The sequence below is a fragment of the Anser cygnoides genome, chromosome 9, assembly GCF_040182565.1.
Source record: "Anser cygnoides isolate HZ-2024a breed goose chromosome 9, Taihu_goose_T2T_genome, whole genome shotgun sequence".
NCBI lineage: Eukaryota > Metazoa > Chordata > Aves > Anseriformes > Anatidae > Anser > Anser cygnoides.
Window position 1 is genome coordinate 12,875,155 of NC_089881.1, and position 22,611 is coordinate 12,897,765.

The 22,611-nt window shown below is 44.6% G+C and overlaps 1 protein-coding gene and 1 long non-coding RNA gene across 11 annotated transcripts in view; one reads left to right on the plus strand and one right to left on the minus strand.

Annotated features, from left to right (window-relative positions):
- The first annotated feature begins 220 nt into the window (after window positions 1–220).
- YEATS2 (YEATS domain containing 2) overlaps window positions 221–22,611 on the plus strand; it is a 49,660-nt gene continuing 27,269 nt past the window's right edge. For 3 of the 9 annotated variants that reach the window (XM_067002548.1, XM_067002552.1, XM_067002551.1), the window contains exons 1-13: window positions 315–452; window positions 730–840; window positions 3,499–3,596; window positions 3,735–3,827; window positions 6,480–6,722; window positions 8,439–8,554; window positions 9,671–9,832; window positions 11,484–11,595; window positions 13,047–13,091; window positions 14,081–14,267; window positions 15,844–16,083; window positions 17,972–18,130; window positions 20,623–20,726. In XM_067002548.1, the coding sequence (XP_066858649.1) occupies window positions 741–840; window positions 3,499–3,596; window positions 3,735–3,827; window positions 6,480–6,722; window positions 8,439–8,554; window positions 9,671–9,832; window positions 11,484–11,595; window positions 13,047–13,091; window positions 14,081–14,267; window positions 15,844–16,083; window positions 17,972–18,130; window positions 20,623–20,726 (1,659 nt within the window). In that variant the 5' untranslated portion in view covers window positions 315–452; window positions 730–740. Of the gene's footprint in view, window positions 240–314; window positions 453–728; window positions 841–3,498; window positions 3,597–3,734; window positions 3,828–6,479; window positions 6,723–8,438; window positions 8,555–9,670; window positions 9,833–11,483; window positions 11,596–13,046; window positions 13,092–14,080; window positions 14,268–15,843; window positions 16,084–17,971; window positions 18,131–20,622; window positions 20,727–22,611 lie in introns of those variants that run through there. The other 6 variants (XM_067002553.1, XM_067002554.1, XM_067002555.1 and 3 more) reach the window with 4 other exon arrangements.
- LOC106039203 (uncharacterized) lies at window positions 15,173–18,662 on the minus strand. 2 transcript variants are annotated; one of them, XR_010833636.1, is made up of 3 exons: window positions 18,528–18,662; window positions 18,171–18,393; window positions 15,173–15,471 (listed from the first exon to the last, which is right to left on the minus strand). It is a non-coding gene; the product is annotated as an uncharacterized lncRNA (long non-coding RNA). The 2 variants fall into 2 exon arrangements; XR_001209098.3 differs by lacking the exon at window positions 15,173–15,471 and adding an exon at window positions 17,242–17,464.

Below are 22,611 nucleotides of genomic sequence, written 5' to 3' on the forward strand. Positions count from 1 at the left end.
AAGTCCACCACAGGATAGTTCTAAGGCTTAAAAACAGACTGGCAGCGGTGTTTTAACGACACCCTCCTGTTCCTCTTCCCGCTAGCAGGAAAAAGGAAGAAAAGCGAACCGCTTCCCGTGAAGGCGGGGCGGGGCGGGGACGCTGTGAGGGGCCGGGGGCTCGGCCACGGCCGGCACTGGGGGCCCCGCTTCGAGGCCCTGGAGGCGGCGGGCGCGGGGCGGGCTCGGCCGCTCCTCAGGTGCGGGGCCCCGGGGGGAATCGGGCGGGCCCGGCCCGGCCCCGCCCCGCCGCCGCTGTCCGCCTGCGCGGGCCCCGCCCCGGCGCTGAGGGGCCGCGCGGCCCTGCGCTCATGGCGGCGGCGCTGCGGGCGGCGGCGGGACGGGGCCGGCGCTGAGCGCGGGCGGCGGGGCCGGGGCCGGGGCCGGGGCCGGGGCCGGGCGGCGGCGCGCGGGTGAGCGGCGGGCAAAGGGGGAAGGACCGGGAGTGAGGGGGGGGGGGCGGGAGGAGTGCGCGCGGCCGCGGCGGCGGCGGCTTTGTGTGCGCGGGCGGGGGGAGGGGAGGGGAGGGGAGCAGCGCACGTGGGCTGGGGCCGCGCGGGCACCGCCCCCCCCGCCCCGCCCCGCCCCGCCCGGCGGGGGCCGGCACCGGGCCCTCGGGGGGGGGGGGTTCGGGGGGGGGGAGACCGCGGCCTGGCGCTGGTAACGCCTCTGCTCATCCCCTCGTCGCAGCGGCCGGGAGCATGTCCGGGATGAAGAGAGCGGTGGCGGAGAAGGACCCCGACTACGAGGACATCGCCATCGCGCAGCCCAGCAAGCGGCACCGGGCGGCCGAGCGCTCAGGTGGGCGCCCCGGGCCCGGGCGGAGGCGGCAGGCGGGGGGGGGGGGCAAGGCCGCGGGGGGGCGGCGGCGGCCCGGGGGCGGGGGTCGCGCCCAGCGGGCTGTGGCTGTGGTAGCGCCCGGCCTGGCGGGCACCGGGCACGGCTGCAGCCAAGGGCACAGAGCACAGGAGCCGGTACGGCCGGGAAAGGGCTCCCAGATCCCCTGCTCCAGCCGTCACCCCCCCGCCGATGTCACCTGCTCAACCCCGTCTCCAGGCACCGCGTCCAGCCTCTGCTTGAACACCCCCAGGGATGGTGATGCCACCACTGCCCTGGGCAACCCGTCCCAATGCCTGACTGCACTTTCTGAGAAGAAATGTCTCCTCGTTTCCAACCTGAACCTCCCCTGGCACAACCTCAGGCCGTTCCCTCTGGTGCTGTCACCAGTTAGCACGAGCTCCCCAGGGCCCCAGCCGTGTGTGCTGGTTCCTATGGCTGCTAAATGCTCCTTCCCACCAGCGTAAGGGGTAAGTCAGGGAGAGAAGTGCTTGGGAGGATGGAAGAGAGGAGGAGCGATGGAAGGAGAGGCGGAGGTAGTGGCCTGGTGAGTGGGTTTGCACTGGGGCTGTCAGAAATTTCTGCTTTGGGAACCCTCCCCCTGGCTGGGTGCCTGGGGCAGGTTGCGGGTCTATGGGCAGATGAGAGTAGAGCTTCTTGCCCCTGGCACAGGGAGTAGGCCAGTGGGGTTTGGCAGAGCCCGGTGAGAGAGAATAATGATGGGAGGAGCTGAAGAAATGGGATCTGAGAAAAATGCATCTGGCTGTAGGACCTGAGGAAGATCCAGGGACAGCAGGATGCTGCAGCTGCCGGTTTGAGAGGGACAGGTAGCGGCTTTGCAGGTGATGCTTTGGAGGACACTGTATAAGCGGACAAGTCTGAGGAAGCTGACCTTCAGGTTGAATGTGCTGCTGGGCAGGTTTTTCAGGCAGGTCTGTTAAGGGGCTGGCAGGGGAGCATTGCTGGAGCTGGCTGGAACCTGCCACTCGCTCTGGTTGTGTCTCCCTGTCGCTGCAGAGGTGTTTGTAGCCTGCTTTGGAAGCCACTCTTTGGAAGATCTTAACAGTTAGCAGACTTAGGGCCTTGGGACATTGTCCTTACCAAAGGGAACTTGTTATTCAGGTGATTCTTCCGAATTGGCTTCTGTCTTTCTCTCTTAGAAGATCCCCCATTTTCCATACAAGAATTCCTTAAGTATACAAATTTCACTAAGTCTTAACTGAGGAGTGTGGTTGATGCTAAGCAGGACAAAATATGAAAATAAAGTGTTCTTAAAAGCCTCTGTAATGTAACCACAAATTCTAAAGTGCTTTAATTGTCTTAATCCTGGTATTGCACTGCCTCAGTCTTGGGAAGAGATGCAGTTGTCTCTGTCTGAACGGCACGTTTCATGCCTTACTGTGTTCAGGTTTAAGTGTAGTCTTACGTGCGAATTTCCCAAGTACGGTGTTCATGGTTGGAGAGAAATTATATCTGCTGGTTTTTAATTTTGCATTACTCATCTAGATTCTATCATAATTCAGTTTTAATGTAGGCTTGAACTATTTCTAGTTCTAGATAATGTGTGTGTATATATATATGGAAACCAGTAAATACCTGTAGGATACCCTCTTGCAAATGCAAGCCTAGGTTACGTTACTCACATTGTAGGTACGCGATCGGACGGTAAAATTCCTTGTGACAGTAATTACCTGATAGCTGTATCATACCAGCAAATTTTGACTTGCTTTTGATTTCTTTGCTCTTTCCATGTAGGATCTTAGAAGCCTTTTTGAACAGACAAATGCCCTTTAGTCAAGCAGATGCTTCCTCTGAAGCTCAAAACACAGCCTTAGTATTGTTGCCTCCTGTACTATTTAGAAACAACATAAAATTTTTCTAGGGAACCCAGGCTGTTTTTCTCTCCTCTGCCTTGTGGTGTGGTCATTGTGCTTCTGACACAAGCTGGAGGACCTTTTTCAGGCTTTCTTCTAGAAGTACAACTGCTCTTCCGAGTCCTTACTTAGAACTGATACGAACACGTTGCTTGGATTGCTCTGATTCAGCCCTCCTGGGAGAGGATTTTGTAGGAGGTACACCAGCTTTCAGTAATGTAGTTTCTTTTGTGGCTAATAAAAAGCTTGTAGGCACTCCAGAGCAGGCTGTGCTCCATGCCAGTGCTAAACGTATAAAATATTGGTTTGCATTATTATTGCTACATGAAGTGTAAATTTCCTGGATATGAGTTAGGCCAGGGAGAGACAAAAATGTACATAGCATTCTAGGGTACTCCTGCACAATTGCAGTGGTAACTGCACTTGACAATAACATATTTTTGTTTGTCTTTTTACTGTTTACAGCTTCAGTAAGACCAGAAGTAAGCAGTTTGGTCATATGTTGTTTGTCATCTCACACCTAAAAAGAAAAAAATAGCCTTCCACATAAGCCAGCTTTTAAAGACGCATGTGATTTTTGTTAAGACAAATTACTTTCTTTTGCAAAGAAGTTATCCTTGACATTTTTTTGATGCTGAAATTATCACTTCACTTTTCACTTGTTAATGATTTATCTTTGTTTTTTTCAAGTGGAGCCTCAGAAATAGAAATATTTTTTTCTTTATTTTTCATGTGTGGCCTTGTGCAGCTCGAGATGTTGCTGTGCAGAAGATTGAGACAATTATTAAAGAACAGTTTGCTGTCGAAATGAAGAATAAAGAACATGAAATTGAAGTTATAGATCAGGTATAAAGGTTTTCTTACTAAAAAAAAAAAATAGTTAAAGTCCTGGTGTGATTTGCTTTTGGATATTGGGGTAGTGGTTATCTGTTCATTGTTATATGTTATATTCATTGCTATATGTTACTTCTTTTCTTTTCATAGCGCCTGATTGAAGCAAGAAGGATGATGGATAAGCTGCGTGCCTGTATCGTGGCTAACTATTATGCCTCTGCTGGTCTTCTCAAAGCTGGAGAGGTAAAGATTACTTTGTGAAAAACAAGACTTCGAGGGGTATTTGTGAAAAGTGATGTGTAGTCTTCTGGATATATAGCTAATGTTGGGGTTCAAGATGCAGTTTCTGAAGTAGTGGAATCTGAACCCCCGCTGGGAGAGCAGTGGGAGAGGTGACCTGGTAGGTGTCACTAGCTGGGCCTTGGCCACTTCAGTCATCTTGACTCAAGTGAGAAGTCTCTGGGCAGTGCTTGGTTCTGTTTCCTGAAACACTCTTTTGTCACTTTTTTGTGAAGCACTTTTTGAAGCACTTTTTGTCACTTTTTGTTGTGCGGCAGAGCACCTGGCTTCTCCCACACTTCACAGTTATCCTTGCAAAGCCCTGGAGGGCAAAGACCAAATTTTCCCATCTCACAAATGGAGTGGAAGTAGATGGACTTAAAAACTTGTCAGAAAAAAAAAAACACATTTCTTGAGTCCTGGGCAGTGAAACAATCTTCCCTTTACCCAGGCAGTTGTTCTGTTAATGATGTGTTAACCAGGCTGATGGCAGCAGTGAAGCATGAGGTAAATCAAGGAGCTATCACAAAAAGATTAAAAATTCACGAGGAGGTTAAGAAATAAAACAACAGAGCCCCTACGAGTTAACTCTCCCATTCTGAGCACCGATTCTTTAGTAGCCTGGTAATTGCGGGGTGTTGGAGACTCACACTGAGGCTGAATGCAGGCTCCTCACTGACATGTAGCTCCCTGCCAGTTTACCTATTTTAGTTAACTCCCTGAGTTGGAAAAATGATAGCTGTTTTCCAGGAAAAATCTAAACTGATACTGAAACCTGTTAATGTGTGCTGAGAGCTGAGGTTTCACTCCAGTGCCGTAAGAGTTTCTCTACCAAGCAAGGGCTCTCATTGTTATTCCTATTTTCCTATTTTGATTTCCAGAAGGCTTGGTGGAGGACAAAAAAAAGTAATGGTCCACCTTGTTTTTCCTCTCACTGAACTTGAATTGAGCAACTGGAGCTGAGAAAGATTATGATGGTACTGGGAGGCTTGGAGATCTCTCCTCTGCATTCGGTTTTGTGTGGGTGGCTGAGGAATTTGAGCTAGATTCTGATCTTTTAAAGTACTTTCATCCAGTGTTGTCACGTGTCAGCAAGAGCTTGTTCTGCCCCCTGTTTACTTGTTTTGCCATGCAGGGTGTTTTTTTTTTTTTTTCCTTGCTGAGTTTCACAGCTTGCAGAAATGCTAACATTATATATTGTTTTGGAGCATTCGTAAAACTGGTGTGACCTCGTGTTTGTTTTCTTGTTATGAGCTTATGGCTAGTGTAGCTGTACCTTTGATTGCATTTTATATTGTTTCTAAAAGTCCTGCTTTGCATGCTGGCTAGATCATGTCTTTTTTTAATTTGAACTTGTTGCTGGTTTCATTTAGGTCTGTTTTCGTTGTGTGGTTAACGTGCTTGATTCTGCTGGCAGGGAGTGATTGCCTCTATTTCTACTTTTGGGAATGGGAATTTTTGTAGTTTAGCTCAGTGTGCTTAATATGTAAATGCTTGTAAACTTGTAAGAAGATGATTTGCAAATTCCTGATCTGTTCTCACGAACAGTTCTTCAGCCTGGTGCTTCTGGGTTTTGAGGCTTCTGGTTCTGTACAATTATAGTTGTGTGTTGGGTTGTTTGTTTTTACTATAAATAAGTGGACAAGGTGTTGGTCAGTTCACTGGATGGAAGAAAGGAAAATGGGTTGGTTATTTATTGATTTACGTCTATTTTGACTTGAAGGAAGCTTAGGTATTTTCTTGTTTTAAAGATTTTATATATATGTGTGTGTGTGTGTGTTTCACATGGAGCTCTTGCAAATGCTTGGAAAACTGATAGGATTTGTGTTCTCCAGATATCAAAGTTCAGGATTTTGGTTTCAAAACTCTTTTAAGGGCTGTTGAGCAGGGAGAGTTGGCAGTTGCTTAGGTCATGTGCCTCATGGACAGCTGGGAGGAAAGCTGTCAGCTGAGCCCTTAACTTCTGTGTGGGGGACTATTCAACTCCACTGCTGCTGCCACCTCTTGAGGGCAGTTCTGCCCTGTCCTGGTGCCCGTACTGGCTGCATGTTAAACCTCGCAGGTTCAGGAGGATCTAATGTTATCTCTGAAACACCCATTTTGATGAAATTCTGTGAGTGTGTGTAAGCACGTTCCTCTTTAGCTTCTGTTAAGCTTTGGCAGCAGGCAGGGTGCTAATAAATGTATCTTGCCTCATGGGCATTGGCAAGACCACCAGTTGGTAGCAAAATTAAGGAGCCTAATACATTTGCATACCCTGCTTGCCTGCAAGAATCAGGCATCTGTGGTCTTTCTGTGTACGGTGAAGGCCTGCAGAGGAGGGGATGCTGTTATTTTCAAGGGGACATTGTAAGTGTCAGTCTGCTGCAGCCCTCCTTTCCAAAGGCAGGTGGATTTCGGGGATCAGAGGCTCTAAAGGAACAGATTCAATCTGGGGTCCTACTTCTATAGAACCATTGCAAGATTTTCTCTTCTGTGGTGTATGTTTTTTTCTGCAAGGCAGCTGATTAAATATTGGCTCGTTATTTGTATGTTGAATTTTCCCCTTTGGCACAGCCTCGTTTTATCTGGGCTACAGGAAAATAAATTACTGGATCTGCCTGGCCTCTGTTGCAGGGGACCAGGACGTGTGACACAACAATTCTCAATCACCCTTCAATCAAGAAGTTCCTGGAATCGCCCTCCAGATCCTCGTCCCCTGCTAACCAGGGCTCAGACACTCCATCCGCCAACCACTCTGAGAGCGACTCGCTCTCCCAGCACAATGACTTTCTCCTGGACAAGGACAATGGCAACTTGGATGCAGACGACCGGCTGACAAACAGCCTGGACCAGAGACAGAGCAGAAATACTGGCCGGGTAAAGTAAAACGCGAGTGGTGGTCAAGTTGTTGGAGGTGTGTGCTCTGTCTGGACTCGGTGCTGGCACCAGGAGCTCTTCATGTTGTCACCCACCTTGCTGAAGATCTGTTCCTTACCCTCTCCAACCGCTTGCTTCCACTCTCAGCCTGGCTTTGCTGTGAGGCTAACTGAAGCGTATGTAACTTGGGTAACTCCTCTTAATTCTTACCCAACAGAGAGGTCAGCAAGGCAGCAGCGACAGCGTTCATGTTAGCACTGCTGATCTGCTGCTGTCTGGCTTGGTAGTCTCTGGGGAAGGAGCTGTTTCACAGCTTGAGCACAGGGTTTTGCTGTGTGGATGGAAGTCGGGTCAGGAAGGGTAGAGCCTGGAAAGAAGAGCGAGAAACGTCATTCCCAGTAATGTGCTTTGGGAGCTGGTGATATTCTGTATAGTGATGCTGCTGGGTGCCCCTGGGGACTGCGTTGCTCTGAGTGATTGAACCTTTGGGGTTGGGGCTGCTTAGCACTGTGTGGGGAACATTTAGTGGTGGCTGGGTTGGCTCCTCCTGGGGGCGTGAGCTGGTAGAGCCTGGGGGCGCACTGTGTGCTGGTTTTCTCTTGGTGGCACTGCTTGCTCTTGAACTAATATTACCATTTGCTTAACTGAACCAGACTGATCCACGTTAAAAATACCTTCTTTCATATTTCCCTGCGCTTTTTTCTGTGTTACTTTTGACATGGATCCATTCCGTGTATGGCTCACTATGGAGCTGCAGAAATCATTGTACAGTTGCAGTTAAGAACCCACTTAGAAACAGATACAGCTGCCCAAAAGGTCCTTCTCAAGCCGTGTCCTCAGTACCGTGTGATTAAAACATAGCCTACATCTTGCAGTGAGCACCAGTTTCCCTTATTTTCGTCTTTCTTGCTCTAGGAAATAGAAAAGAGCCACGTACTTATTCACAGTGGCCATTAGACAACTGAAGAGAAACTTTGCAGAAGAGAAGTGATTTCTCCTGCAGAGAAGCTGCAGCTTGCTGAGCATCCCAGCTTGCTCCTCTGCCCTGCTGCCCCTCTCTGCCCCAGCTGCTTCCCTTACCAGAGGCAGGTAGCTTCCAGAGGGAGATGCTCACTGGCTGCAGGTGAAATGCTGAATGCTCGATGAGAGGAAACTTCTGTTTCGTTTCAGTTTCTTTCATCTCAGCCCTGCCAGAGGAGAAGAGCCTCTGACCCAAACTGGAGACGTGTATCTCACTGCATATGGCTGCGTTCTGCAGTTGGACAAGTTGCCATGTGGTGTGGCAGAAAAAGCATTGTTTCTGCATCCAGTGAGCAGGGTGACAGCTTTGGTGTGCTGAAATCCTTCCTAGGGTCTGTAGCAGAAGCATGCAGACAGTATGTACCTGTACCGTAAACCACCAGCCCAGTATAGATAGCTTCAGCAGGGGGGTCTTTGGTGGAACAGCTGGATTGCTTGGCTGTAGCATGGTGGGGCATCTTTGGCCAACACAGAGGTGGCTGAAGGATGAGGAGAAGCTGATGCCATGCCAGGCTTCTGTGACTGTCCTTGCTCCAGCTTGGGGCATCACTGGGTTGATCTCCCATTTAACTATGCGTGTTTTCTTTTTTAACAACACCTTACTTTTCTAGTGCCAAACAAAGTAATGTTTAAGAGGAATGCTTGTTTTTTTTTGTTTGTTTGTTTGTTTGCCTTTTTTTCTTCCCCTACCCTCAGGACAGTTCGGGTGTTTCAAGCTCTCAGAAACCAGGACAACGAAATGCCGGGCTGCCAACTGACGAGACTTCACGGCTCTACGTGAAGAAAACGATTGTGGTTGGCAACGTCTCCAAGTTAGTATCCAAAGTCTCCATGATGGGCCTTTACTTCAGAATCAAATGGAATAAGAGGTTAAAATTAGGAGATAAAGTTGTTAGGCTGTTGCAGTGGGAGGTATTGCTCTTGACACTGGACCCAAGGCTGCCCTCCTTGAGTATCTGCAAGAGCTTTTTGTTGGGGGAAGAGGTGTTTTAACAGGTAGTATAAATAGAGGTTTTACGGTCTGTTTCTTTTGAGGTGAGTCTTTAAGCCTCTCTGTCCATTGTAAAATCCCAGGTTTTCCCATGAAAATGCTGAAAAGCAAATTGTCCTAATTGCTATTTCTATGTGTCCGTGGGGATGCGTTTAACAAAAAAAAAAAAAAAGACAACCACTCGACTCTCCACCCCGCCCCAAACAAACCAACCCCAAATCAGAAATTATAAAAATGAGAAAAACTCTGTGAAAGTACAGCATAGTCTGAAGAAATTTTTTATGGTTTTCATGTTTTCCCCCCCAAAAAAATTGAAGACGGGTAAATTTATCTAATTGTTGAACTTTGAGGAAAGTAACGAATAAAAGCATTCATTTTTGGAAGCTATGGAGAAGTTAAGGTTTTAACTCTACCCTGTACTACTGAAGTTAATTTTCTTTTGCATAGAAAGTAGCAAATGTTAGCTGATGAGACTTACGGTATTAGAATTGTCTTGAAAATCTATTTAATCCTGGACCCAGACCCAATTATTGACTAAGAAGCTTCTTTAAAATGTATAAGAATAATTGCTTTTTTGGGGGGGGGGGTTATGGTAGCAGAGTTGCTGACGCTGTGTTCTAGAGCAGTGTGACTTCTTGATGTCTCACAAAAGATGGGGAGAAGCATTTGACACTGACAAAATATTAAAATTAAGTCTTCCTGATTTAAGAATCAACTTTTTAAATGGATGAATTTCTTATGGCAGTTGTGCACTAGAATCGAGGGAATATATTGGGAGTATAGAGTAAATTATGAGATTTCTGTTTGTTTCTGGAGGAATTTTTTTCTGCAGATCTTGATGAACTGTCAGAATATAGAATAATTAGCAGAAGTATACAGGGGACAAGCTACACATGGGCATTTTACCATCCCTGTTTTTTTTAAATTTCTTTGCCAGGTACATTCCCCCTGACAAGAGAGAAGAAAATGATCAGTCAACCCATAAATGGATGGTGTATGTCCGAGGCTCTCGGAGAGAACCCAGTATAAATCATTTTGTCAAGAAAGTTTGGTTCTTCTTACATCCCAGTTACAAACCTAATGACCTGGTAGAAGTGAGGTAATAAGGAGCTGTTCCAGTTGTCACTCTCCTATTTATGCTTGCCAGGCTTACAGTGCCAATTGTTTTTTTTTGAAGTTAGCACCTTCTTGTCCTGGTTTTGTGTTTCATGTCTTTCTTTAACCTCCAGCTTGGCTTGACAGACTCTCAAAATAAAAGCTGAATTACATTATTTTTTGTATCAAATGTGCCAAACATTTCCTTTTTTTTGTACTGGTGAAAGTTATCTATTGCATTTCCCATGTTATCCCCGTGAGTTTGTACATCTGTATGCATTATGCTGTCTGCTGTGCAAGGTGCATTTGGAAAGATGTTCTCTACCTTCCTCCCAGTGGTACGCGGAAAAGAAAGAGAAGTTTCAGAAAGCTGTTTTACCTGTAGTTTTAATTGCGTACGTATGTTTGGGCAAGTTTTATCTTTCTCCCAGGTATTTCTGTACTGCAGTGAGATCAGTGGCATTGACTTCATGGTTTGTGGAATTAATTTCCCATCAGTGTCACGGTATTGCTGCTACAGAAACAGGGCAGTTTCTGTCCTCACCTAACCTGTAGTCAAAATTGTGACCCTGTTGTGATCAGCAGGCTCAGTTCTGTGTTTGCTACTGCAGGCAGATGTCCTGTCAGTTTTTCTTTCTTGTTCTTTGGAAAAGATGGTCCAAAATGCTTCATGTTTTCCTGAAGAAATTATTCTCTTAGGGTTCAGTTGCCTGCCTGGAGGGAAGTGGGCAGAACACCTCCATACAAAATGGCAACTTAATTCTGGCAAAATTAAATTGGCTGATGGGCAACTCCAGAAAGGCATATCTGAGATAAGAAGTATTAGTGCTAGCTAATGATTCTGAGAAGGTGATGCCGACCAGGATGAAAACAAACTCCTTTACATTTCGGGTATAGCATACTAAATTAGACTTGACTGCTTTCTTTTTGTGCCTTTCTCAGTTTACCGTTATCTGGTGTCAGTGCTGTTTGTCTTCTGTTTAATCTCCTCTAGTTAATAGATTTCTTCTAGTCATACAGCTCTAGTCATTTCAATGAACATTTGTGTTCTGGACTAAAAAGAAGTTAGTGTTTTGTTTCATTGCAAAACTGCATTTGGGATTTACAACAACAAACTAAAATATTAAAGGAAAAAAGTGATGGTAAATACTAGAGATAAATCTGCCCTTCTTTTTCAGATTAGAGAATGACATTGGTTGAGTTAGCTTTTCCTTGTAGTCTGTATGTTGTTTCATTGGCCTTACATGAAGCGTATGCCTTTTTACTACGAGACAGGGAACATCAGAAAGAGATGGCAAAATGTTGCAATGAAAACTCACCTTGGAGCATTGTCCTAGGAGCTGACTTGCTTTTTTTTTTTTAAAGCAAGTATTTTTTGTCATTACACAGTCTTTTTTGTGTTTGTTTCCCATAGTCTTTCATCCAACTGTTACACCATTTCCTTCTCTGTCCACTTGTGCGAAATAAAAGCATGTTTTCAGCTGTCCCCAGAATTAGAATTTGTGGGTTTGATTGCATTCTCTCTGTCGTGAACAGTAGGCCTAAAGCTAGCTTTGGTTGTCAGTTAGACAGACAGTCTTTAGCTTTCTGCAAAAGAGGTAGGTGAAAGCTCTACCTGTTTTGCATACAAAATGTGAATCGCCATTTGTTTCCAGAGAACCTCCGTTCCACCTGACCAGGAGAGGCTGGGGAGAATTCCCTGTGAGAGTCCAGATACACTTCAAGGATAGCCAGAACAAGAGGATTGATATCATACACAATCTGAAGGTATTTGAACAGAATGCTTGAGAGAAAGGCAATTAAATGAGCTCTGCATAATCTCTCTGCATGATCTAGAAGAGCATCTGCTTGTGTGTGTGTGTGCTTCTGTCTCTGTATTTTTTCCCTGCTGTTCTTTTACACGTGAACAGTTGAAATGAATAATCAAAAAAGATCCAGGAAAGTCCCTTACCTTGCCTATGTTAAAGGCCATGCTGTAGCCAAGGAGCCCAGCTTTGCAGAAGCAAAGCATTTACCTATTGTTCCCCCTACAGCGTGAGATTTTTAGCATGCTCTCCCTGGCTTTAGCTTGACAGGTTGCTGCAGGGCTGTCTTTCTGCTGGCAGTGATTGCTGCAACTGTTGTCTTCCTTCCACACCTGCACGTACCAGCTAGAGATTATCTCTGATGGTAGAGTGGGCAGGGAGAGGCTGAGATTGCTGCTCCTTCCTTCTGGACAGAGCCTGCTTTCAAATCATTCACCTGCCCTGTGACATTCAATAGGATTTATAGCATGCAGCAGCCCTGGTAAACTAGGCCAATCCTTTTGGTTTTGTTTTAATTAGCAGTGCCTAGCATTAGAGGCATTAAGTCCTGGGCTGGTTTATTTTCATGTGAGCAGCATGATTAGTTTTATTTAAGCCCTACCTGCAATGATGGTTTTCCTACTAATGTAAATACCGAGTTGTAACCACATATGGAGACAGTAGAGAAGGTTGAAAATGTTCCCCTGGAACTTGGGAACGTTTAATGTAGACTATGAGAAAAATGTGTTTGGAGAAAAATATGTGCCTTTGAACACTTGAAGCTTTTAAGTTGATGCAGTTTGCTTTGTGCTTGAATCTCGTTCCTCCTGTGTGGGCTAGCTTCCTTCACAGAACCTCCAGTGATGCACTGCACCTCTGTGTGGCTGTGTGACTCAAGTTTCTGCTGAACTTCAGAAGAAATCAGTAACAGCATGGTGGGTGTTGTGCAGCCTACAGAGGAAAGCGGAGCCAGTCTATGGCATAAAAAGAACTGAAAATATTACTTGTCGTGCTTCATAATAGAAGCATTCACGAGAAAACTCTCTGATGCTCATACCTGGCAAAGTAGTGTGAGGATCTTGAGTCAGCAAATCCATGCTGTTTATTTCTTTATTTAGACCTCAGGAATTAAAAAAGGATGCTCCTCAAAGGCTATTCTTAGACTGAAATAATGTCTCCCCAACAAATCTCATTTTCTTCAGCTTTTTTGCTCCTTTCTACTTCAGTGTGGGCTTTGGGTTGTGGTTGACTTCTTAGCAGAAGAGGGTCCTTAATAGCGCACGTTTTTCTGGCCCCATGGATTCAAAACCAACCTGATGCACTGCTGCTTGTGTGATGTAGTTTCAACTCCTTTCAAACAGATCGTACTGTGAATTCTAGCTAACATGCTGCTCTGCATTGGTTAATATAAACATATTCTATTGCTTTATCCAGTTGGACAGGACTTACACAGGCCTGCAGACACTCGGCGCAGAAACGGTGAGCCAGCTGGTTGTGGGATGGATGTTGTACTTTGATACCCTTAAAGATGTTTAGAAAGAAAAAGATAGAAAGGAGTAAGCACGGAGTCAGACCCATTTGATTTCACAATTTCTGGAATGTAGGTTTTGCTCTTGTTAAGTGAAATGATTATGACACCTTGTCACTGTTCACAACAACAATCATTTTTCCCTTCCTAGTTCAGAGGAAACTGTTTCCAGCTTTCATAAAGAATTTAACTTGTACTGCAGTTTTTTGTTTCTTTTTGGAGCCTTTGGTACCAAATGTCTTGATTTGCTTTCTAATGTGCTACAGATCTCGAACATCAAGAATTTAAATTAAAGCTAGCTATTCTGCTGACAATATGCAGTAAATTAAGTAAAGGTCTGCCCACGTCAACATTCAGTACCTTCATGGAAAATTAACTCTGAAAACTTTAAATAAAAGAAATGAATGAATTACTCAGTTTGTTATATCCCTGAAGTTTTAATATTTTTTTTCCCCTGTTAAACTCTAGTGAATGGAAATTTTTATTCTGAAATAGCATTGCTTCAGCTTTTCAATCTGTAGAGAAATCACCGTAGGCATTTCATGTTAAAGTTGAATGTACATTTTTGAAGAGTAGATGATGTAGTGGTGCCTTTCTTGAGGACCTTATCAAAAAGGCAAGCTACAGTTTTGTGCCTGTCCCTGAGGAGCTTACCTGGAGCCTGGGCTCTGTGTTCCTTACAATGTTTGCTATTCATATTTCCCTGGGGACTGAGAGAGGCTCTGTTTTACCATGGTGCTTTAGTGTCGTAATATTCTTGTCTTAGCCCTGGGGAGCCTAATGAAAATGGATGGAAATTTTATGCAGAGTTTGGGGGAGGAAGGGGAGAGATTTCCAGACATTTAAAATAATAATACTTAAAACAAAAAGGCATAGTTGTTTTCACTATCTTTACCTAACTAACGGATATTAATGTCGTCTTTTCACCTGCTTCTGGAAGGTAGTGGATGTGGAGCTGCATAGGCATTCACTCGGCGAGGAATATCTTTTTTCCCAATCTTCAGAGTCCGACCTTTCTGATGTTCCTACATCTTTACCACTGCCGTTGAGTATCCCAGCACCAGTTAAAGCTTCTTCACCAATTAAACAGCTGCGGGACTCCAGCCCAGATGCTTCTGCAGACAAAGGTAAAGCAAATGGGTATTGGTGCGACTGGAATTCTTGGAACGTCTTCTGGGTACTTTCTCTTAATTGTTCCTTTGGCTTAAATGTTGATACCTGCTCTTTGCTTACCTCAGACAATTCTTTCCTTAATGTACTAGGAAACATAATTTAGAAATCGTTATCATTTATTTGATTTTTTTTTTTAATCTGGAGTTTGTTGAGCGAGCTCTGTTTTGTTAAATGTAGTGAATGTGGAGCATTCGAATGCAGCATGCGTAGTTGGAAAAAGGTTGTTGAATAGCAGTTTTGTTCTTGGCAGACTTTTCAGAGAGCTTTTAGGTTTCTGAATGTCTTGGGGACTGTGTATTCATTTAAGGAATTAGTCTAGCGGTGTGTTCAGTTGTATTTGTTGGTTCCTAACATGAGATGAGTTTGAGAAAAACTTTTTATGTAACTGTGATGGTGAAAGTAGAGAGTGGAAGACTTAGTGTATATTTGTTGGTCTCATTCCCACCTGTAAGATCTGGAAATGCAGTGCCCACTGCAATGTGCTGGCAATTGATGCTGTAGCATCATTTGAATTGCCTGAAACAAGCTAGGTACTGGCCACTTGAGCACACTATTCTGATTTCTGGATCGTGGGAAGTAGGAAAAACTGTGCCTCTGATAGTGTTTAACTTTTTTTTCTGAAATATATAATATTAAGACAAATCTCAGTTAACTGCTCAGAGAAACAAGGAAGTCTTTATAGTTTGCATGATTTAGTGAGAGAAATTTGCTGGAAACAGCAACTGTATATTTCAAAATACGATCACATGCAACACGGTTTCATTCCTTTAGTAATCTATCCTGAATTCCTGTGTTAAAGGAATGGCTGTAATGCTCAGGTCTTGCATGTTGAGCTTTCTGCTCAGTGGTACAATGCCAGGGGCATTGTCCTGGCTTAGCAAGAAGAATGCTGTTTAAGTTCAGTGTTTTCTTGTGGCAGCACAGCCAAAAATGGGGAAATGAAGCCAAATTTTAAATGCACACCCTTTTATTAAAACATGAAAATGAGCAGCACCTTTAGGTGGAGAAAGGAGTTAAAACTGCCTCTTTCTTAGGCTGAATGGCAGTGGCTTCTCTCATCTCCTTCTACATCAGATAAGACTGATTCCTTAGCCCAGGTCAGAAGGCAGCAGTTGGTTTCCTTGTGCTCTTACTCCAAAAAATGCACTGCGAGATTCCCTGTGAAGGAAATTCTGCCTTAGTTGTGTGAAACCCTGTCTGTGCACACGAAACTATCCACGGCTTTCTGTCAGTGGAAGAGTCTTTTCAAGAAAATGTGTAAGAAGTGGCTGATGACCTACCAAAGCTGAACAGGCTGTGTATGTTCACATTTTATTCTTTGGTTCAGAGACAAACCTGACAGATGTGCGCAGCAGGAACTCCCTTCACCCCTTTTTCTCCCTGTTGAGCACTGCCCACCAGTTGCTTTCTCCTTCCTTCCTTCCAGAGGGTGTTTGTCATACGTTAGTTTTGTTTGTGTAGAGGAGCACAGTAAGGAATTAGATGTCTCAGCCTAAGATCTATTTCTCTTCTTTTCCCTGTTTTAATCAGGATTCCCTGGGAATGCTGAAACCGAAAGACATGCCACGTTTTATTCCCTGCCATCTTCGATAGAACGGACTCCCACCAAATTAGCCACCCAGAAAGTTCCCTTTGGCTCTCATGGAAATTCAGCCTTTCAACCCATTGCAGCTAGCTGTAAAATAGTGCCTCAAGGTCAGATTCCAAGCCCTGCAGAGTCACCCGGAAAATCCTTCCAGCCTATCACCATGAGTTGCAAGATTGTATCAGGTGAATGTTAGTTTACATATCTGAGTGCTTCACCCTGGAAAGCAAGAGATTGGGCAAGCTGGACTTGGTTTGTGTCCTTCCCCTGATTGCCTGCCAGTGTTTGAACATCAGGCAGTAGGAAACTAGCGTAAGGAGCTGAACACACTTCTTAATGGTCAAGGAAAAAAACCCAAGTGTGAAATGCTTCGCACGAGATCAAAAGTGGGATGAGAGCTGTTCTCTCCCTTTTCATGAATGCTTTTGGGTGCGAAAATGGTAGTCCTTAGCTGGACTGCTACCCACAGAAAGGCCCAGGCAAGGACGCAACTTCCATGCGGGCTGTTTATATGTGGGAAAAAGCCGTTCTTCTCCCTCCCTCTTTCAGACAATGGGGATGGATTAAGAAGAAATTTTTTTCTGATTACTTGGCAAATAATTTTCAACCTTGTTCACTCAAATGGTCCCTCTTACACTTGCAATATCTCCTCAGATGGAACAACTTTGGTCTTCCTCTTCCAGACATCCAGCCTCTGGATTAATTTTTCAGCTGACTGCAGTGAGCAGTGTCATGCTCTTTTGATAGTTTCCCAACCAAACATGATCACGGTGCTGTTTACTCACTTTACATACAGTCCCTTCCCTGCCTGGGCATGATGCCATCCACTGGATGATGTTTTACATCAAAAAGTTTTAATGTACAGCTCACAGTGTCACATATTATTAAGCTGAAAGATGACCTGCTACATCCCTTCATTTTCTGGTGTTCAGGTTAGAGAGGATGTAGCACCTCAGGTGATCAGTGTGTGTGATTTCTGATGATCAGCTCGCTCCCAGCTCATTTTCCTCAAGAGTGCATTTTTGTTCAAAATTTCAATATTTCTCCTTGATATCTTCAAAGTGCTAGTGATTTATATTTGAACCTATGCCAAATGTTTTCTTCTTTCCCAATAAGCTCTACTCCTAATCTTCTTTCTCCAAGGCTGTCCAGAAAGCACTAATTATAGTGCATCCTCTCTTTCTTAAAATCCTTGGACTATTCTTTGTTGCTCTTTGCAATTTAAATGTTGCTCTGCAAAATATTTATCCAAGGCTCTCTGTCTGCTGAGAAAAATCCCCCCTTTCCTATTTCAAGAGCAGCTTATAAGACATAGAGAATTTATTTGATGAGCATTTATGTTCCATTTTAATAGTCAATTACTGCCAAGAAAGCAGATTGACAGGCACTTGAAGTTTAGCATGCTTGCTGCCTTCTTTCTCTGATGACTTTTCTTGCCTGTCCTTATCTCTGCATTTCTTGCTTACCCCCTTGTGCATCTTTTTTCTTCTCTGTTTTTCTCTCTCTCTCCTGGTCCTTTTACCCAGAAGATGCACATTCTACAGTGTTTGCTTTCAAGGTCGTCTGCTGTAATGAGAGCAGTGAAGAGACAAGAGTGGTCTGGCCTGCCTGCTAGCTGCTGTATCACACGGCCTTTTGTGTGAGCTGCTTGGTTCTTGGCTTGGGGTGCCTGCAGCATGGGCTCCAAGAGGGAAAGAGAGCACACATCAAGGAACTCTGCTCTCTTTCTTCTTCTCATTGGGTGGACCGGACTTGGCAGTGAGAATGATTTACATGATGATAATCCACCTCAGGATTCAGGGGTGGACTAGGTAGCTTCTAAAGTTCCCTTTGAACCCTGTTTGTCCTGGCAGACAGAGAATGTCCGGGGTAGGTATGAGCCGTAGTGCTTTACGCTTCTTTTAACTTTCATTCTATTCACCCTTTCTTCTCTAAATCCTAACATTTGTCTCAGGCTGGGAAGTGCATCCTCAAAGATGTTCCTTCTCTAAACCATTTGCAAAAGTACTATTGCTGTATTTTTGTGTTCTCACGACATTTATAAGATAGAAGCATTGGACTTTTTTTCTGAAGGTTCTCCAATATCGACCCCTAGTCCATCTCCGCTACCTCGTACCCCAACCTCCACTCCGGTGCACATGAAGCAAGGCTCTGCTAGTTCAGTCATTAATAATCCGTATGTTGTTGTGGACAAGCCTGGACAGATGGTTGGAGCAGCAGCCACAAGCACAGGTGTGTAGTGTGATCAAAGAAGGCAGTGACTTAGTCTTACCCATTCAATTTGCTCTCCCTTTTAAGTGATGACTGCAGTAACTGCATTTCAGTCTGCGCTGTACTCAGAGTACTCAGCAAAGGAAGAGTGGCGGTGTTGCTTGAGTGTCCTGTAGTGTGGTCGAGGGTATGGTGGAGTTTAACACGACTGACTCCCTTTAGGGAACAGCACGTGGTGTAAGCCTGAAGTGAATTCGTAGATCTCTGTTCAGAGAGAGCCTGTTCTGTACAGCCAAAAGGGAAGGGGAGTTAGAGGTTGTGATGAACGGAGGTTTTAACAGAAATGGCGCGCAGGTGCTTGGGTGAGGACTCTGTCTTGGGCATGGGCAAAGAGCATGGGGAACTGGCAGCAACTTACGGGTCTAGTCCTAAGTCCTGTGCTGTAAGTGTGTTGAAATGGTTGATAGAGCCAGGTTACCAGGAGAACAGATGTTAGTTTTTGTTGCTGCTCTCAACGTCTAGTTGGTCTGAATGCAGCCAGTTTGGATTCCTGGTTCCGGAATTCCGGAACCGGGTTCCCTTGGTGCGTCTAAAGGGGACAGAAGCCCGGGGTCAGGAGGGGAAGAGGACTGAACCCCAGGAGACTGGGTGATGGCTGTGGTAGTCAACTGCTAATCTATGTGGAGGTGCTGGAGGAAAAGTCACTCAAAAGCCATTTATTTGTTATGACTTGTGGCCAAGAATGGCTTTCTGAGAGCACACTTGTTTGTGTACGTGTGTGCTTACCAGCAATGGTTCTTCAGAGCCGTGTGTTGAACTGCAGTGTGCGTGTGACACAAAGTGTTCGTTGTGCACGGCTGTAAAAATAGATCTCTTGGTAACATTCCCTTCTTTTTTCTGAGGGAACACAGCTGCCGTGTTGTGCGCATTTTAATTTCATTACAGGGGGATTTAGTAGGGAAAGCATAGCTGAGTGTTTTAAGTGTGTTTTGGGGCTTTCTGTGGTAATGCTGAAGCTCTTTTACTGATAGGGTTTTTATTTTTGTTTTGCTTTTTTCCTGTTTCTTCCTTACCTCCAGCCTGACTTTGTTCTGCATACATGGTTTGTCATGGTTTGGGTAACTTTTGTGTTCTCATAGTAGTGATTTTTGCATGGAGGATAAGATCTGTAGAAGTACCAGGTGGTTTGGATGTGAAAGTCTTAATGCCACTAAAGGTGCACTTTCCCACTACATCAGTGTTATTTAAGTACAGACTGGCCTGAAAGAAACTGACTGCTGTCTCTCCTTCCCCTTGTATTCCTGCCACTTCCCTTCATCCTACGTGAGCCAAATCAGATCAGCAGCAGAGCAGAAAATTAAAACCTTCCCCTCCCCAAATTGTTTTGTTGTCGGGATAGCCACGTCACTAGACCCCATGTGGAACAAGGGGAATGTGGGACTGGGCTTTGGGAGTCGGGTGGGATTGAGGGTAATGTGTATGAACAAAGTCACCAGGGTGTTTTTGATAAAACTGCTGATCGTATTTAAAAAAAGGACTAAGGTCTGAAGCTTCATGTTTTGTGTGAGCCAGCCTTTACAAATCCCATTGTTTTGAGAAATGGCTGCACAGTTTACTTTTAAATGTAAGTGCAGTTTGTAAAACAACCGTGTGAGAGACTGTGACTGTGTTTTCATGTGTGATCTGTGGCATCTCTTAAACAAATGGAGCTACAAAATCAAACCTGCAGCAGTAACCAAAGTGCTGCTGAGTAGCAACAGGTTGTATTCATACCCTAATAATACAGGGCCAGTTCAGCACTGACCTTTCATTCCAGAACTCCCCCACCCATCTCAGGTGCAGGACGAGGGTAGTGCTGTGGCACAATTTTCCAAGAGCAGCATTTTTCAGACACAGGAGCTTGTCTTTGTTCTTCGTTTTTAGTTCTTCCTCTTCCCTACCTTGCTCTGTCCATTCGTCTGGTTACTCCTCACCCAGTGTCCCTCCTTTTCTGACCTTCCTTTTCCCTCCCAGTTTCCTTCAAACCTTCCCAATACCCGTGTTTAAGGCTAGTGTAGGTTCAGAGGGTTTCTGGGCAGTGGAGGGAGCTACGTTTGCATCAGCAGATTCTGCCTGGAATCTCACCGGTAGCTGCTATGCTCAGTCATCCAGGAGTTACCCGACCCTTTGCAGCAGACAGCTCTGAGTGGACATGGGCAGTGAGTTGTCTGGGGCGTGGATCCTGCACGTGAAAATTGTGCAGCAGCTGGCCTCAGGAGTATCACAGAGCCACGTTGGGTTTTAGGGCCAGCTGGGGGGAAGTACAAGTGAGAAACTCTTCAAACACTGCAAAGTAGTCTCCTTTTTCATTTCGTACAGGTGATGGAGACAAAGACCTAATACATTTGTAATGAAAATTGACTTGTTTTGTGCCCATGCCAACTCCCACTGATGTACCGACCTCGTTATGTGTACCTCATGGACAATATAGATTCGGCCCTTACCTGAAATCTGCTTTGTTTCCCGATGCACAGGGAGCCCAACCAGCAAACTGACAAATGTTTGTCAGGCTTCTCACAGGACTGGATCTCCTGTATCAAAGACCCATGGGAGCGGCTTTGTAACCTCAGCTGTCAAGGTAATGTTCTTATTAGGTGTATACTTTCTATTTAAAACCCAGCTTCCTATTCAGTAGGGCTTTTTAGTATTATGAATTCTGAATTTCAGGCAACTCTTTTGGTCCTCATTTCAGATGAGGATTTACTCAAACAGCTGTACCCCTGTGAGAACATGGTGGTTATACAAGATGATAGCGTTGATTCATGCAGCTCTAATTAAACTTGCCTACTCCTCTGTTTAAAGGCACCAATTTTTTGCTTTTCTACAAGGAAATCTGTAAAGGGCACGGCTCGCAAAATGTCTTATCTGTCAAGAGAGCTCTTCTCTAACTGACTTTGATCTTTTTCACTCTGTTAGTGACAGTATATGATTAAACCAGAGGTGCCTACCTCAAAACCTCCACTTGGCTCATTATCTTGTGCAGCAGCTTTTCCTAGCAGCCTGAAAATAGGTCATTTAATGGCTTTACAACTGCCCACATTTAGAAAAATGTTCATGTAAACAGTAGAGTAACTGAATGTATAAACAAACAGTGATGAATAAGGTTCGCGCTTCTAGCTGCAAAGCCCAAAAGGTATGAAACTGAATTATCTCAGATAAAACCTCTTCCACGTCTTGCACAAGGAACGGTATTTCTGGCAGGCAAGTGGCGTAAGTGAGGTTCTTTTTGAAAGCATCTGGTGGGTGTGCTGCTGAAAACAGGAGCGTTTCCCTGTCTCTGAGTCACAAGGATATTAGTGCTAGATATGGTGGGGAAGGGGCGGAGGTTTTTCAGTCAGCCTGCAGAGAGCAAATCGTTTCACATTTGGAACTGAAATGCTTCCTACATCTGTTAAGAAAAATTTGTTGAAGATTGCTCTCGGAAACAATTATTTTGGAGTAGCATTTTAAATGTCAGGTGTGCAGCTGGCTATTCTGCTTTTAAGAGCCTGGCTATTAAGGATTTTACTTAACAATGTTAAAAAAACATTTATTTTTCACTGGTTTGGGACAGTTCTTTCTGTAAGGTTTTAAGTGAGTCGAAGTAGGTGCATATCATTAATAAAAGTTGGAATCTGTATTTCCAGGGCAATGTCAGTTAAAATCTGAAGGTATTTAAAAAATAATAATCCTAACTGTAAACAGAAATATATTTGATTTATGTCCATATGTTTCCTGGTTGGTGGAAAAGTGATAATTTGGTGATTTCTTCAAAGAGGGTGGGATGTCTGATAGTTCAATGTGACGTTAACAGATTGTGCTTCACTTATCACTTTCTCATCCCTTCACTATATGGAAGTTTTCTCAGTATTTTTTTAAATGACTTATGCCTGTGTTTCTTTTGGCACTTTAAAATGCCCAATAGGCACGTTGCTCTTGAAAAGTCTGGTTGTGCCTCTAAACTTATCTTCACACCTTTTCCTGTTTGCTAGCAGTTGTGTAGCTATGTGGTGAACCAGAGCAAACAACTCCTCTGGTTGAAAAAGAACCTATTTTCAGCTGTGTGTGTCAGCACAAGGAAGATGGCAGGAGCACTGGTTTAGAGTCCGAGGCCTTTTTGGTCATGATCCAACCCCGGGATGGACTAAGTAGTTGTGAAACCAATCTCAGAGTTCACATTGCTTGTAAAAGAGTACAATTATCTTAATTAAGCAAAACATAACAACGCCAGACTTCCTCAGATGCACGTGACGTGTCAGCCAGCCTCGGACTGAGGAATGACAGATGCACCATTTTGCAGGTGTAGAAATGTTTTTTATTCCATTTAGTTAGGTAGCCTCGCTGTTTGTGCCAATGCACGAGTTCTGCTTGAAAAGACTGTGCCATCAGTATCTGAGATAATTTTGCTTGCAGATTAAATTGGATATATATATTTTTTTTGTGTTCTCCATAACTTGTTTCTTCTCAGATACTCTTCTCTTTAT